Source organism: Macaca mulatta, chromosome 3 (genome assembly GCF_049350105.2).
Source record: "Macaca mulatta isolate MMU2019108-1 chromosome 3, T2T-MMU8v2.0, whole genome shotgun sequence".
Lineage (NCBI taxonomy): Eukaryota > Metazoa > Chordata > Mammalia > Primates > Cercopithecidae > Macaca > Macaca mulatta.
This window is the reverse complement of record NC_133408.1, coordinates 184,408,291-184,425,275: the sequence shown is the minus strand read 5'-3', so window position 1 is coordinate 184,425,275 and position 16,985 is coordinate 184,408,291. Positions and strand designations below refer to the sequence as shown.

Below are 16,985 nucleotides of genomic sequence, written 5' to 3'. Positions count from 1 at the left end.
TTCCAAAGGACATTATGCTAAAACTTAGCTGGCATATAGAACTTTCTGCAGGACTCTTCTTGCTAGCATTCTTGATGCCATGTTAGTTCTCCTGTGACATGTATCCAGGTGCTTTAGAATCTTGCTTGTCTCTACCAATTGTGATAATGAATATGCTTATTATTGAAAGTAATAATTACCACCTTAAACTTTAATAAAATGTTAATCTTCAAAGCATTGTGATTAGAAGTCAGGTATTCGGGTGCTCAGGATAGGCCTGGCACTCTTTTTAGCTGCATGACAGTAGAAAGATATTTACGGTTTTTTTTTTCATTTTCGGTTTTTTTTTTTTTTTTTTTTTTTTAAGACAGAGTCTCACTCTGTCACCCAGGCTGGAGTGCAGTGGCATGATCTCGGCTCACTGCAACTTCCACCTCCTGGGTTCAAGTGATCCTCCTGCCTCAGCTTCCCGAGTAGCTGGGATTACAGGCACACACCACCATGCACAGCTAGTTTTTGTAGTTTTAGTGGAGATGAGGTTTCACCTTGTTGGCCAGGCTGGTCTCAAACTCCTGACCTCCAAGGTGATCCACCCACCTTGGCCTCCCAAAGTGCTGGGATTACAGGCGTGAGCCACTGCACCCGGCTGGTATTTAAGTTCTTTAAGCCTCAATTTTCTCATATGTAAAGAAAGAATACTAACTCACCTATAACAGAGCATTACATAGTAAAGTTCATAGTTCATAGTAAAGTTCATAGTTCATAGTTCAGTGCCTGCTCCATAAGAAGTCCTTATTTTAAAAATTGGCGATAGTGGTGATAGTAATAGTAATACACTCTTGTGCAACTAAATGTAATAGATTTTGTGGAATAATATCACTTAAGAATTAGATTATGTCTTAGAAATCTCTTCAATTTGTTACAGTTTATTACCCAGGTTCATGGGACTCTCAACATAGTATTGTGGGGGTTTTTTTTTTTTTTTTTTTTTTGGACATATTCTAGTTTTACAGGAACTCTCAATATCAGAAACTTGAATTAAACTGAGAGCTTCTTACATGTTAATGTATTTCCCAGGTGAGGTCTGGAACTTCCCCTATTCCCAGGGAACCTATATATATATTAAATATATCTCTGTATTTAATAGAATCCAACAGAGAGTGAGATGTACAACCCAGGTAACTATTTTTGTACGTTGCCTTTGTGTGGAGTAAAAAGGAAGGATCTGCTCTACCCTTGCTAATCCTAGTATGGACATTATATGCCTTATGCTCATGGAAGGATATATTACCCTAAGATTAGGCAAAAGTTCATGTTAGAGTTCCACAGGCAAAGTTCCTCCTCTTAGACATACCATAGAGAATATTAGGTATCTTATTCGAGTCAGCTTAACACACTTTTACTTAATATCTGTTCTGTTTAAGTCAGTATGCTGTGATTTCATGACTAAGTCCATGATCTCAAACAGCCTTCAGTCTAATGGAGGAGACAGATTTACAGGTGACCATAAACTGATTTAGACTACTGTAATAAATACTGTAACTTGCCTCTTCAGAATAGATTCGACTTCTTTTGGATAGATTACTCTGCAGTTATTTAGATATATAATTCCTCTTTGAGAAAATGGAATTATATAGTTTTTTTCTAATGAAATTGAAGCTCATGTTGAAGCCTTCTGTGAACACCATATTTAAGGCAGCACCCCTCAACTCTACCTCTTGAATGCCTTGGTTGAACCATCCTTATATCTTCCCCTGCTCAATTTTCTTGTCGCCATCTGACATACTACATATTTAGGATATTTCTATTACATATTCATTCAATGTGTTATAAACTTCACACGGACAGGGAATTCTGCATGTTTGTACTCTGCTGTGTCCTCAGCACTTAAAACTATACCTGGCACCTGTAAACATATTAAAACACATAGTGGGCACTCCATAAATATTTATTAAATGAATCAGTAGTTACAAATACGGAAGAATCTTGTAACAAACTCTTACCAAAAGTTAGCAAACATTAAGTATCTGCTTTGACTTAACAAGGCTCATTCTATTGCCACAGAACTTATCCATTGAGAAATTTTTTATTTTGGCAGTACATGGAAATATCCATTATTATATCTACTATTATATGAATATATATAATTATATTGTAAATGGTTATATATCTACTATTATATGATTATGTATGATTATTTGATTATAAATACGTTCAGTATTTATACCTATAGCAGAGGAACTTCAGTAGGATGTATGTTGTGTGTAAGTAAAAATTGTACAGTTCATATAATATCTTCCTCTCATTTCCTTAATTGGTATTTTATAACTTTTGGGACCTGCTTCTTCTTCCGAGTTCTAAGTTATTTGTAAAAATCGAGAGCTAAAACATGAGAATACATGAAGTTTGTCTCATATGCCATTGCCATCGTGAACTTGATAATAATAAATCTTGCTGTCTTTCTTGAAGAAGAAACAATGAAAGGAATACTGTTCAATTCCAACATCAGCTCTGTAACTGAGGCATTGTAATAACTTTTATGACAAGTTCACTACCTTTTTGCCTGTGCCTGTGTACCTCAAAGGGATACGGTAAGCTTAAATTGATAATTTTTATAAGATTCTAGAAAGTAACATGACACATGTATTCATTTTATATATATTCAACCATTCAGTTACACATAAATATGTCTATATACACCACTCCTTGCTTTTTAGTGTATAACAGCATTGTTCTGTTTGTTGAGTGCCAAAGTAACTACTTATATGTTCAGATTTTGGAACAAACGCAGTGCAAGCTAAGTATCAGACAAAGAAGCAAAGCTAAGGAAAAGATTTCTGGGCATCATCCTGTGTTAGGCTATTTCCTAGATCATTTTGGAGAAGCCTTCAAAAAAGGAATTCACGTCTCTGTTTCTCCTTCTTAGAGATCAGCAATCTTTTTTATAGTGCTGTGCAACGAGAGAAAATAGATAAACCCAGTGCTTTGAAGTGACTTGGGAGATGTTGCTGCAGATATAAAAAGCTTACTACCTTAGAGGCTGTGGCAACCTGATCCATCCCTGCCAGAGGAGAAGCATGCTTTTTATAGGCCCCAAGACAAGGGTTAAGTTTATCTGCTTACCAGGAATCTCAGCTTGATGACTCACCTGCCAGATAAAATTTCTTATTAATGCAGAGAATTCCAGATTTGGTTGGCGTGAGGCTCCTCTTCAAAACACACTCTGACCTTACATGAAAAGAAGTATTTTATTTTGAATTACAGCATCGTGAGAATGCAGAAACTGCAGATGTAGAAAGAAACTATATATTGAGGAATTTTGTAACAATAGTGCACATATAATAGAACATCCTGAAATTACGTAGTAGATTGTAAAATTTGTCCTCATTCTGTATATTCCTTAGCCAGAGAATATTACATGTGGTAGTCCCTATATCTATAATTATGATTGTCCACAATGATAATAGTGTCTATATTTTTAAGAAATGTTTTGGGGCTGTGCACAGGGGCTAATGCCAGCAACTTCAGCACTTTGGGAGGTCGAGGCAGAGGATTGCTTAAGCCCAGAAGTTTGAGACCATCCCGGGCAGCATAGTGAGACCTCGTCTCTAGAAACAAATAAAAATGAGCAGGGTGTAGTTGTGCATGCCTTTAGTCCCAGTTACTTGGGAGGCCGAGGGGAGAGGATACCTTGAGACTTGGAGGTCAAGGCTGCAGTTCAGCCATTCTCGCACTACTGCACTCCAGCCTGGGCAATAGAGCGAGACCCTGTCTCGAAAACAAACAAACAAAAATAAATGTGTGGCTTATAGTTTAAGCCATGACTGAAAAACTGGAATGATGTTACTGCTCATGACAGGTCTATGTATGTCAGATTGATATATTTTTAGTGCTGATTAAATAGGTAATGAAGAAAAGAGATGCATATATTTTTTTTTTTTTTTTTTTTTTTGCTTTGTGTTAGGTGATGAGCCTAGATATCTCAGAAAGTTCCATTTAAGGAAGAAGATGGAATGCTATAGTATTCACTCTCTATCCGTCTCCTCTGTTAGTAGCTGGAAGTAGAAGTTCATGTTGTATCCATGCCGTCTGCTTTCCCATTTGTACTTAGCCCTCCATGGTTAACGTGCTGTTTCATAACAGAAAATGGCATACAAAAATCCAGATTCATGGAGTGGAAATAAGATGATACTAACTTCTTTCCTGAATCTGCTGTGTACCTTCCCCCGTGAACATATATGTCGATGTATATAATTCTCAGTATGAACAACTGGATCAGGATATCTTGAAACATATTAGGAAATAGGAATATCTAAATCAAGTTCTATTGATTGCAGTTTAATTCTGTTTCCTCATGGATTTCTACTAGAGGATTTAGATGCCTGTAAGATTGACCCTAAAGATTCTGATTTTTTTTTTGTAAAGCATCCATATAAATAAAGGGAATTATTTTAGAGAGGAAATTATTATTTGAACAAATATTTTATTCCAGATTACAGATTTACTGTGATGCTCATGGATATGGAATATGTTTAAGGTAAATAGCAAATAGCGTTGCTTATCACTTTCAGGTCAGCCTGGGGGTGGCTTCAACTTATGAAGCAGATTTACTGCATTGCAAGAAATACACTTTAATTTAATTAATGTCACTGCAGTAACATGTTTAACATTCTCATTTGGCATTATGAAATGGTCCAGTGCGTATCTAGAAACCAGAGTGTTAATGACAAAGTGCCAGATTTGCAATCAAAATGCTATTCTCCCAGAAGGTGGAAAGGGGATAATTAACGTAAACTGTGTATGTTACACCAGATTGCTAGATCTAAGGATTGCACTACAGCAAGTCTGATGGCCACTGTTATAACTGGGCAATAAAAAATAGAGAGAGTTTTAAACCACTCAACTTTGGGGGAAATAATACACCAAAAATAGTACAAATAGCCAAATCTATTTTATGCAGACATGGAAGCTAGATGTTTCATATATCACTTTCAATGAGACTATGCAACTGAGACTTATTTCATGATTGAATTCCACCAAGAAATAGATTAAAACGAATCATGATGATGAGAGGATAGTTGCTATTAAGAAATGATCACAAGTACAGATATACTAATCCCCTGGGACCAGAGCATGTCTTTATCACAGTCAATCGGTTCCAAAGTGGCTTGGAAAATTGTCTTTTGGCAACTTGATCATTGGTGGGTGTGACTGAAGAAAAAGGATACAGATTCTGAGCTATCAACCCATTTTCCGTGGAAAGGGAAGGAGTGACTGTAGTGTGCTTTCAGGTATTCAACTTTAGCGGGGCCTTATGTATGTTAGAGAATTTTTAGTCAGAGTAAACGGTACTTGGTACTTTTTGAGTAGGACTTCAACAGTAGATTTTGGGATGTTTTCAATTGTGTACCAAGCAACATTTATAAAAGAAAATTGTATGGCCAGGCGCGGTGGCTCAAGCCTGTAATCCCAGCACTTTGGGAGGCCGAGACGGGCAGATCACGAGGTCAGGAGATCAAGACCATCCTGGCTAACACGGTGAAACCCCGTCTCTACTAAAAAATACAAAAAACTAGCCGGGCGTGGTGGTGGGCGCCTGTAGTCCCAGCTACTCGGGACGCTGAGGCAGGAGAATGGCGTGAACCCGGGGGGTGGAGCTGGAAGTGAGCCGAGATCGCGCCACTGCACTCCAGCCTGGGCGACAGAGCGAGACTCTGTCTAAAAAAACAAAAAAGAAAAAGAAAATTGTAATATCCTTTCAAGTCTATCTCCAAATAGCTAATTATAAAAAGAAAATTGTAATATCCTTTCAAGTCTATCTCCAAATAGCTAATTATTTCTGAATATAAGTCACACTTTCATTTTTCATTTTACACTAAACACTTTTATTTTTCATTTTACACTAAACACCTAGTGTGTTAAAGATGGCGTAACACACTTTAATACCACTAGGTATTATGGCCATTCTAAACCATAAACAATGGATCTTTTCATTCCTCATAACCCCTGTAATTCAAAAGGAATACCTTTGAATTTACTAAAATACCTTCATATCCTGAGAATGTGAGAGGTTTGGACACCATAATTACCTCTAGTAGGTTTTATAATATCTATGCTGTTTATACAGACCCTGATTTTATGTATTGTTATTTACTCATAATTCCTACTGTTCTCCTCAAAGAATTTAATTTTCAGCAAAGATAAGTTGAATAAAATTATGTTAAAAAAGAAACTTCCCACAAGGGTGTGTTTTTTTTTATTCCATTCAACTCTCCTTACCACTCACTTCTGATATAGGGAAATGTAAATACATGCGTATTTGCTCCTCCTGTCCCATGGTGTATTTATATGGGGAAGAAAAATAACACATTTCTACATTTTCTAGATATAACACTCTTGTGTTTGTTTATATGCAAAAAATGTCCCATCTATAGGGATCTCATTGATCTGGCTTGAAAACCTCTAGTCCAGTTAATCAAAGAAATATCAATATTCAAGACAGCTTTGTGAGGAAAGCACTATTATTACATGATTATTACAAAATCATAAGGCAGTCAGTCTTGAAATGTTTAATTAAAAGATTCAAAATCATTGCCCAGGGTGAATCAGAAAAGGTTTTCATTGTTCAGGGAGTGAACTCTCTGTCATTGTCCTATACACTGTCACGATCGGAGTACCTGAAATTAACGTGCTTTCAGAGATTCTTTGAAGCAATCTGAGGGTAAACAGAACACACCTATGATAAAAGCACTGCATCCAGTGTACCTAGGGAGTGCTCTAAAGGAGGAGAAATGTCACAGCAGTCATCAGATTTAGGTTGTTTGGGGTCAACATATGAAGAACCTTTAATTTCTAGATAAGAAATTTGAGCCTTGATCTATATAGATAATCATAAGCTATTAAAAATTTTTGAGCAGAAAATCATAAGGCAATTTAGAAAAATAATGTAATGGTTGTATGCAAGCTGCATTGAAGGATGGAAAATCTAATGACAGTAATAAAAGAACCAATTACCGTGTTCTTTGAAGAACAATACTTTAGTCATTTTCTCCATCAAGAATTTGAGAAAGGAATAGAGACCTCAGAAATTCGTTTTAAAGTATGTACTTGGTGCTGATTAATCTTTTTTGACAAAATTGAAACCTCAAAACTATAACTATTCAGCTAACATCTATTAGGCATGTGCCAGGCACTCTGCTAAGTATTATGGATTGAGAAATGCAAACTGAATGAGACCTAGTTTCTGACTCTAAGACTGTTCTGTCTTTTGGGTGGATGCACTTGTAATCAGATTATCTTGATACACTGTCAGTAGTGCTACAGTAGAAGTCTGATAGGATGGATGAGAAGCCCACTGGAAGCAAACATTTTCCAGTCTAGAGTGTTCAAAGACTCCTTCCTAGTGGAGGTGGTCAGTCTGCTGAGTCTTGAAGGTATGGTAAGGGCTTACCAGAATAAGGGCAGTGTTTACTTTGAGTATTCAAAGTTAAAGATAAACCCCTTAATTCTGGCATGTCAAAGAATAGGCAGTCCTGCGAGAATGTAATAATCACACATACACCCTTGGTTCAGGCAATATTTACATTTGCTTCCTTTAACAAGCTAGCAGAGAACTTTACTGGATTGGTCAGTCTCTCCTGGACTCTCCTACTGCTGGTTCCTATCTTAGTGTGTCAAGGATCTCTGCCAGCAAGACTTTCTTTTTCCACTTATGCAAGGAAGTTGGAGTCCCTTGGCTGAGCTCTCCAGAGAGGTACGGGGCCATCAGTGCTAGAGGGTTAATGAGGGTATAGACTGCCTGGTTAATGAGGGTATAGACTGCCTGGGAGTTTATGCTAAAACTTTTACCGGGGGATTATGGTTTATAGCAGACACGTGTCTTAGCACAGATCCTCATCACAGCACCTTCAGTTTTTCAGATGCAAAGAAGCTTGTATACGTTGCTGACTCTTCATGTTTGTGTTCCTCCCCCTTTTTAAAAAACACTTTTTTTCCTAAAATAACATGTTGAAAAAAAGGGTTTTTTATAATCATGTGTTATAGACTGAGTGTTTGTGTCTCCGAAAATTTCCCCAGTGTGATTGAGGAGGTTGGGCCTTTGGAAGGTAATTTGTTCATGGAGGTCGAGACTTCATGAATCGGATTAGCCCTGATGAAAAAAGCTCTATCTCTACTCTCTGCCGTGACCATGTGAGGATGCAATGAATAGATGGCCATCTGCAAACCAGGAAGAGGGTCCTCACCAGAACTGCATCTGCTGACACCTTGCTCTTGGGCTTCCCAGCCTCCAGAACTGTGAGAAATAAATGTTGTTCAACTATACAGTCTAATTTGTTAAAGCAGCCCGAGCTAAGACAACACTTTTATGACATTTCTTAATAATACTATGTTAAGAGTTCAGAAAAGTAAAACACTGTATCCAACCAAGTTCACTTTTTTTGGTGGTAGAAGTAGGCATCTTCTGGAAATACTTACAGTAATTACATGCTTTACAAGGAAAGGAGGGGAAAGGTGATAGTTTTAGCACTAAAGTTTGAAATCTTGTGATGTTTTCTGAGATTTTTTTTTTTAGATGGAGTTTCGCTATTGTAGCCCAGGCTGGAGTGCAATGGCGTGATCTCGGCTTACTGCAACCTGCGCCTCCCGGGTTCAAGCGATTCTCCTGTTTCAGCCTCCCAAGTAGCTGCGATAACAGGTGCATGCCACCATGCCCAGCTAATTTTTGTGTTTTTAGTAAAGACGGGATTTCATCATATTGGTCAGGCTGGTCTCAAACTCCTGACTTCAGGTGATCCTCTTGACTTGGCCTCCCAGAGTGCTGGAATTACAGGTGTGAGCCACCACGCCTGGTTGTTTTCTGAGAATGAAAGTATGGTTGCCCCTTGGTATCTATGGGGGATTCGTTCCAGGACCTACCGTGCATACCAAAATCTGTGGATGCCCATGTCCCTGATATAAAATGGCATAGTATTGGCATGTAACCTATGTATATCATTCTGTATACTTTAAGTCATCTCTAGATTATTTATAATACGGAATGCAATGTCAATACTATGTAAATAATTGTTGTACTGTATTGTTTAAGGAATAATGGCAAGGAAAAAATCTGCCCATGTTCAATACAGACACAACTTTTTTTTCTGTATATTTTTGATCCATAGTTGGTTGAAACCTATGGATGCAGAACCCCTGGATACAGAGGGCTGATTGTATTTCTAGAATGTAAATGTGGGGTGGGAGTTGAAGATGTGATTTATTTATGTCATTTATTATGGAAGCAAATGGACTTCATCTTGTGGAGCCTGGAGAACCAATACTTAATTTTTTTTTTTTTTTTTGAGACAGAGTCTCGCACTGTCGCCCAGGCTACCATGCTGGAGTGCAGTGGCACGATCTCTGCTCACTGCAACCTCCGCCTCCCGGGTTCACGCCATTCTTCTGCCTCAACTTCCCGAGTAGCTGGGACTACAGGCGCCCGCCACCGCGCCTGGCTAATTTTTTGTGTTTTTAGTAGAGACGGGGTTTCACTGTGTTAGCCAGGATGGTCTTGATCTCCTGACCTCATGATCCGCCCGCCTCAGTCTCCCAAAGTGCTGGGATTACAGGCGTGAGCCACTGCGCCCAGCACCAATACCTAACTTTAAGCAGAACATTGGCAAGCTCAGATTTAATATTTGGAAAACTTACTGTCATAACCAATTGAAGGACTCCTTGGTTATAGAGGCAGCATTGTAGATAAGAAGGCCAGTGGATTTATCCATGTGAGAATTATGATTTCTGAATTAAGGCTGTGACAGGGATGATGAAATAAGAATTATTCGAGAAAAATCTAGAATTTCCTTGGATTTCTTATCTGTGAATGGAAGCCTCAAAATTTTGCCATGGCAAGAGACATTATTTCTATCTCACCCAAACATGCTTACACTAAACTAGACCTTACGTTATAATGTAGCCTGCTGGAAATGGAAACAGGATCCCTGTAGTAGTGCTTCCCTAGCTTGACAAGATGCAACAAGATGTATCCTGTGTTTGTTCATATAACGTACGTTGGTACTATAAAATACGAGTTCTTTACTTTCTCTCTGGTTTTTCATTGAGCTTCGTATTAATCAGTAGAATTATTTTATCGGCTTACTAAAACATGTTTTAGTATTGCTTTTTTTTTAGTCAAATTATTTGTTCTTGCTCTATCTTGATCCCACTCATTCCTCCAAACCCTGAATTGGCTCTTCCATCTTCAAATTATAGGATCAAACAAACCAAGAATTTCATTATTCTATTGAAGCCTCACTAGAGTGCAGCACACATCTTTGAGAGTTAAAGGAAGCTTATTAAGCGTAATCTAAATTTTTTATACCCTAGTGTTTAATTTTGTTAAGTTGGCTATGCTAACGTTAGTTGCAGCTCTCAGACAGTAGGGTAAACATATGCCTTGGTTTACATGGGATAGTTCCAGTTTGTGCCCGTATTCTTGGTGTAATTTATTTATAATGTCCCCTTTTTACTTTCAAAAGTGTCTCAGTTTGTACATTAAATTGTATGATCACCCTATCTTTCAGGGAGAGCCACAAAGAAATTGTCCATTTATGCATTTCTAGAATTCAATTTATGAAAAGTAAATGTAATTAAAATATGCTGACAGCCACTGTGCCTGCTGTAGACTTCATTCATACTGTCTCTAAGTCTTTTTGAGGACAAATGGAGTAAAACTTGTCATTTGTTTACTGAAAGATTTTTACTGCTATAATAGAAAAATGAAATTACTTCTCTTTTGGTGCTGTATGTCCGTCAACCAGTCTTGTCATGATTCTATTAAGGTAAATAATGCAAAGCTGAGTTTTGCATTTATTTTCTAAACTAAATACATACTATGACTATTTAACTTATTGTGGTAGCAAACAGAGAACCTTGTATGGACTTATAAGTGAAACAAATCTTGAAAAATGTGATAATGAATTTAGTGCATCCCCTACCTTTACAGATGAGTGACCCAGATCACAAGGAGATTATGTTACATATATGTGGTTCATGGCTACTTAAGTAGCATACAGTGCTATAACTAGACCTCCAATGTTTTAATCCAGGGATTCAAGGTTCTTTTCGCTAGATAGGATTGCATATGAAAACCACAGGCTACCTTTATTCCCCTCCCAGTCATCTTGTAAACAAAAAGGTCCGTGGAAAACATCCTGACTTTAGAGTAGGAAATATATGGAAAGCAGTCAGAAATTGATATTTTACATTTCATATATTTAAAATATGGCATAATAGGTATGTGCTGAGTACCTTTGTGTATGTGCGCCAAATATGTTTTAAATTTTTTTTTTTTGAAACAGAGTCTCACTCTGTCGCCCAGGCTGGGGTGCAGTGGTGCGATCTCGGCTCGCTGCAAGCTCCACTGCCTCCTGGGTTCACGCCATTCTCCTGCCTCAACCCCCCTAGAAGCTGGGACTACAGGCGCCCGCCACCACACAGCTAATTTTTTTGTATTTTTAGCAGAGACGGGGTTTCACCGTGTTAGCCAGGATGGTCTCGATCTCCTGACCTTGTGATCCGCCCACCTCGGCCTCCCAATATGTTTTAAATTTTTAATTGACTGCATATGTTTATGGGGTACAACGTGATGTTTTGATACCTGTATATACATTGTGGAGTGATCAAATCAGGATAATGTGAATATCCATCACTTTAAGTGTTTATCATTTCTTTGTGGTGAGAACATTGAAAATCCTCACTTTTAGCTATTTTGAAATATATAATACATTATTAACTGTCATCACTGTGCTGTGCAATAGAACACCCGACCTTATTTCTTCTAACTGTAACTTTGTACTCATTGACCAATGTCTGTTTTTCCTCCATCCACCAGCCTCTGATAATTACCATTTTACTCTCTACTTCTATGAGTTTGACTTTTATAGATTCCACATATGAGATCAGACAGTTATTTGTTTCTTTGTTTCTGGCTTGTATAGGTTCATTTACATCACAAATGATAGAATTTCCTCGTTTTTTTAAAAAGGCTAAATCATATTCCATTATTTATAGATACCACAGTTTTTAACCCATTCGGTAGGTACTTGGGTTATTTCCACATCTTGACGATTGTGAATAATGCTGCAGTGAATGTGGGAATGCAGATCTCTCTTCAGCATACTGGCTTCCATTACTTTGGGTAGGTCCCAGCAGTGGGATTGCTGGATCGTATTGTGATTCTATTTTCAGTTTTTAGAGGAAATTCTATACATTTCTTTACATAGCTCTACTAATTTGTAAAACCACCAAAAGTGTATGTATAAGGGTTCCCTTTTCCCCACATCTTCACCAACACTTATCTTTCAACTCTTTGATAATAGCCAGTCTAAAAGTTGTGAGGTAATAATTCATTGTGGTTTTAACTTGCATTCATCTAATGATTAGACCATGATGAGCATTTCTTCACATATCTGTTGGCCATTTCTATGTCTTCTTTTGAGAAATGTCTTTAAATCCTTTGCCTATATTTTAAAAGGGTTAAAATGTGGCACATATACACCATGGAATACTATGCAGCCATATAAAAGGATGAGTTCATGTCCTTTGTAGGGACATGGATGAAACTGGAAACCATCATTCTGAGCAAACTATCGCAGGGACAAAAAACTAAACACCACATGTTCTCACTGATTGGTGGGAATTGAACAATGAGAACACTTGGACACAGGAAGGGGAACATCACACACCGGGGCCTGTTGCGGGGTGAGGGAGGGGGGAGGGATAGCATTGGGAGATATACCTAATGTAAATCATGAGTTAATGGGTGCAGCACACCAACATGGCACATGCATACATATGTAACAAACCTGTACGTTGTGCACATGTACCCTAGAACTTAAAGTATAATAATAAAAAATAATAAGTATTATTTTTTAAAAGGGTTATTTGTTACCTTGTTACAGAGTAGTCTGAGTTTCTTGTATATTTTGAATAGTAGCCCCTTATCTGATGTATGATTTGCAAATATTTTCTCCCAGCTGATGGGTGCCTCCTTTATTAATTGTTTCTATCACTGTGCAGGTGTCTTTTAGTTTGAACCAATCCCATTTGTCTATTTTAGCCCTTGTTACTTGTGATTTTGGGGTCATTATCTAAGAAGTTTCTACCCAGAACGATGTCAGTCTTAGAGCTTTTTCTCCATGTTTTCTTCTTATGTTTTATGGTTTCTGCTGGTATATGTAAATCCTTCATACATTTTGAGTTGATTATTTTATAAGGGGTGAGGTAAGGACCCAAACAACTCCCAGACTCAAGCGATCCTTCTGCCTCAGCTTCCCAAGTAACTAGGACTACAGATGCATGCCACCATGCAAAGCTAATTTTTTTTTACCTTTTACCTTTTATTTATTTATTTTTAATTTTTTTTTTTTTTGGCAGAGATGGGAGTCTTGCTACGTTGCCTAGGCTAGTCTTGAACTCCTGGCCTCAAGCAGTCCTCTTGCTTTGGCCTCAATAAGTTCTGGGATTACAAGCATGAACTACCATGCCTGGCCTCCAATTTCTTTCTTTCGTACGTAGATATCTAGTTTTCCCAACATCATTTATTGAAGAGACTACACTTTCTTCAATGTGTGTTCTTCACAATTTTGTTGAAAATCAATTGACCATAGATGTGTGGGTTTATTTTGGAGCTCCCTATCCTATTCCATTGGTTGATGTATCTTTTTCTGTCAGTATCATGCTGTTTTGATTACTATAGCATTGTAATATATTTTGAAATCTGGTAGTATGATATCTCCAGCTTTCTTCTTTTTATTGAAGATTGCTTTGTCTATTTGGTGTCTTTTATGACTCCATATGAATTTTATGAATTTTTTTTCTATTTCTGTGAAGAACTACATTGTAATTTTTATAGGGATTGCATTGAATCTGTAGCATTGTGAGTAATATGGACATTTTAACAATATTCTTCCAATTGAAGAACATGGGATATCTTTTCATTTATTTGTGTCATCTTTAATTTTTTAATTAATGTTTTATAGTTTTTAGTATTCAGATCTTTCACTTAAAATTTGGTTAAATTTACTCCTAAATATGTTTTTGATCCTATTACTAATGGGATTGTTTTCTTCACTTCTTTTTCAGACAGTTCATTGTTACTATATAGAAACTACTGATTTTTTATTTTGCACCCTACAACTTTACTGAATTTTTCAGTTTAAACCATTTTTTGGTAGCTTCTTTAGGATTTTCTGTATATATTAATAAGATCATGACATCAACAAACAGATATAATTTCACTTCATCCTTTCCTGTTTAGATGCTTATTTCTTTCTCTTGGCTAATTGCTCTGGCTAGGACTTTCAGGACTATGTTGAAGATACTTAATATGATTTTTATCTTCTTAAATTTGTTAGACTTGTTCCATGACCTAACATATGATCTATTCTGGAGAATGTTCCTTGTGCACTTAAGAAGAGTATGTCTTCTGTTGCTGTTGGATAGAATGTTCTGGGTATGTCTTTTGGGTCCATTTGTGGTACTTTAAAGTACAGTTCAAGTCCAGTGTTTTCTTATTGATTTTCTGTCTGGATGACCTGTCTAATGTTTAAAGCGGGGTATTGAAATCTCCTACTACTATTGTGTTGAAGTCTTTGTCTCCTTTCAGATCTCTTAATGTTTACTTTATATATTTAGGTGCTCCAACGTTGGGTGGACATATATTTACAATTGTCATATCCTCTTGATGAACTGATCCCTTTGTCAGTATATAAGAATCTTCTTTGTCTATTTTTACTGTTTCTACCTAAAGTCTATTTTGTTTGTATTATATATAGCTGCCGCTGCATTCTTTTTGTTTCCATTTTCATGGAATGTCTTTTTTATTCCTTCACCTTCAGCCTATGAGTGTCCTTTAAAGTAAAGCAAGTCTTTAAAGGACACTCATAGACTGAAAATGAAGGAATAAAAAAGCCATTCCATGTTGAGTCTTTACAACAATATATTCAACCACTCTATGCTTTTTGACTGGAAAAGTTAATCCATTTACATTTATATAATTATTGATAGGTGCAGACTTACTAGTGCCATTTTGTTCATTGTTTTCTGTAGAGCAGTTGTTTTTTAGATCTTCTGTTCTTTTTTTCCACTAGTGTTCTTCCTTTGTGGTTTGATGGATGGCTCCCTGTAGTAGTATGCTTTAGATCTTTTCTTCTTATCTTTTGTGTATCTCTTAGAGGATTTTGCTTTGTGGTTACCCTGAGGCTTACATAACACATACTTAAAACTGGCTATTTCAAATTGATAACAGCTTAATTTTGATCCCATACACCCACTACACATTTACTCTTCTACTTCCCACATTTTATGTTTTTAATGTCTTGGTTTATGTTTTTTATAATACATAATCACTTGAAAAATTATTAAAGCTGTAGTTTTGTTTTTAGTAATTTTGCCTTTTATCCTTTATACTGGAGGTATAATTGTTTACCCAGCACTGTTTCAGTGTTAGAGTGTATTGGATTTGACAGTAGACTTGCTTTTATACTTAAAGTTTTATACTTTCATATATTTAATGTTACTAATTAGTGTCCTCTTCTTCTGCTTGAAGAACTCCCTTTGGCATTTCTTATAAGACAAGTCTAGTGGTGATAAACTCTCTCAGTTTTTGTTTGTCTGAGTATTTACTACCTCTTCATTTTCAAAAGACAGGATTGCTGGGAGTAGTATTCTTGGTTGACAGAACAACCCCCAACCCCTTCAGGATTTTGAATATATGATTTAACTCCCTTCTGGCCTGCGAGATTTCTGCTGAGAAATACACTGATACTTTTATGGAGATTCGTTTACATGTGACAATTCACTTTTTCCTTGCTGCTTTCAACACCCTAACTTTTGACATTTTGATTATGATGTGTCTTGGTGTGGGTCTTTTTTGGATTTATCTTATTTGATTTATCATAGGCTTCTTGGATTTGCTTTCTATTTCCTTCCCCAGGCTGGGGATGTTTTCTGCCATTATTTCTTCGAATGTATTTTCTGTTCTTTTCTCTTTCTCTTGTTCTTCTAGTACACTAATAATGTGTAAGTTGTTATACTTGATGGTGTCACATAAGTCTCTTAAGCAATCCTTACTTTTTTTCACTTGTCAGATATTGCTTAAGGATTAAGTAATAAAAGGACTGGGAATTGACCACTGAGTTTTGCTGTGTAGATGCCTTGGGTATTATGTTTGATGCAGTAATAAAGGGTAGCAAACTTATCTCTTATCTGTATTACTATAATGATCTCTTTTTATATCCTGACTTCTTGCCTTTTCACAGTTTATTCTCAACACCCTCCGCATGGTGACATTTTAAAATACATAGATCATATCAATCCTCAGCCCAGAATGGCCCCCCATTTAATGTTAATAAAAACCAAGGACTTTACAATGACTTAACAAAGCTCTGTACAAATCTAACACTTGCATTTTACTCTGATTTTTCCTACTTCTACTAATTTTTAATTTTGCTCTAGCAACTTAACTCCTAAAGCTCTTTGCCAATGCCTGTAGCCATGTAACATTGTCCCTATATTACTATAGTCTGTTCTCTGAAACATCATCCCGCCCCCTATTGTCCTGCCCCACGTATCCACATATGTGGCTAATTCCCTCAACTTCTTTCAAGTCTTTGTCTACTTTATTACTTTTCCAACGCAGCCTACTGTAGCTGTCTTATTTAAAGTTGAAACATTCCCTGCAACCATTTTTTATCTTCCTTTCTCTACTCTATTATTCTCTTTTAGCATTTACCACCTTTTTCACATTCTAACTTATATACTCCTATAAAAAAACCTTTTTATCAAGTGATATTATCCTTCATTTGAATATTAACTTCATGAAGGCAGGGGCTTATGTGTTCTTTGCTGATATCCTAAGTATTTAGGATATTTCCTAGCACACGGTAAATAATCCACAAACATTGGTTAGTTTTTCTTGTCATTAGCTTGTAAATGAAGCTTATAAAAGCATCAGATGTATATCTGAG

The 16,985-nt window shown here is 36.7% G+C and overlaps 1 protein-coding gene across 6 annotated transcripts in view; it reads left to right on the top strand.

Annotated features, from left to right (window-relative positions):
- Positions 1-16,985, top strand: part of TPK1 (thiamin pyrophosphokinase 1) — a 390,760-nt gene that overhangs the window by 234,331 nt on the left and 139,444 nt on the right. The window contains exon 1 of one of the 6 annotated variants that reach the window (XM_077997629.1): positions 7,681-7,732. The exons of the other annotated variants lie outside the window; for them this stretch is intronic. Within the exon in view, the coding sequence (XP_077853755.1) occupies positions 7,691-7,732 (42 nt within the window). The 5' untranslated portion in view covers positions 7,681-7,690. Of the gene's footprint in view, positions 1-7,680; positions 7,733-16,985 lie in introns of those variants that run through there. 6 annotated transcript variants of the gene reach the window in all.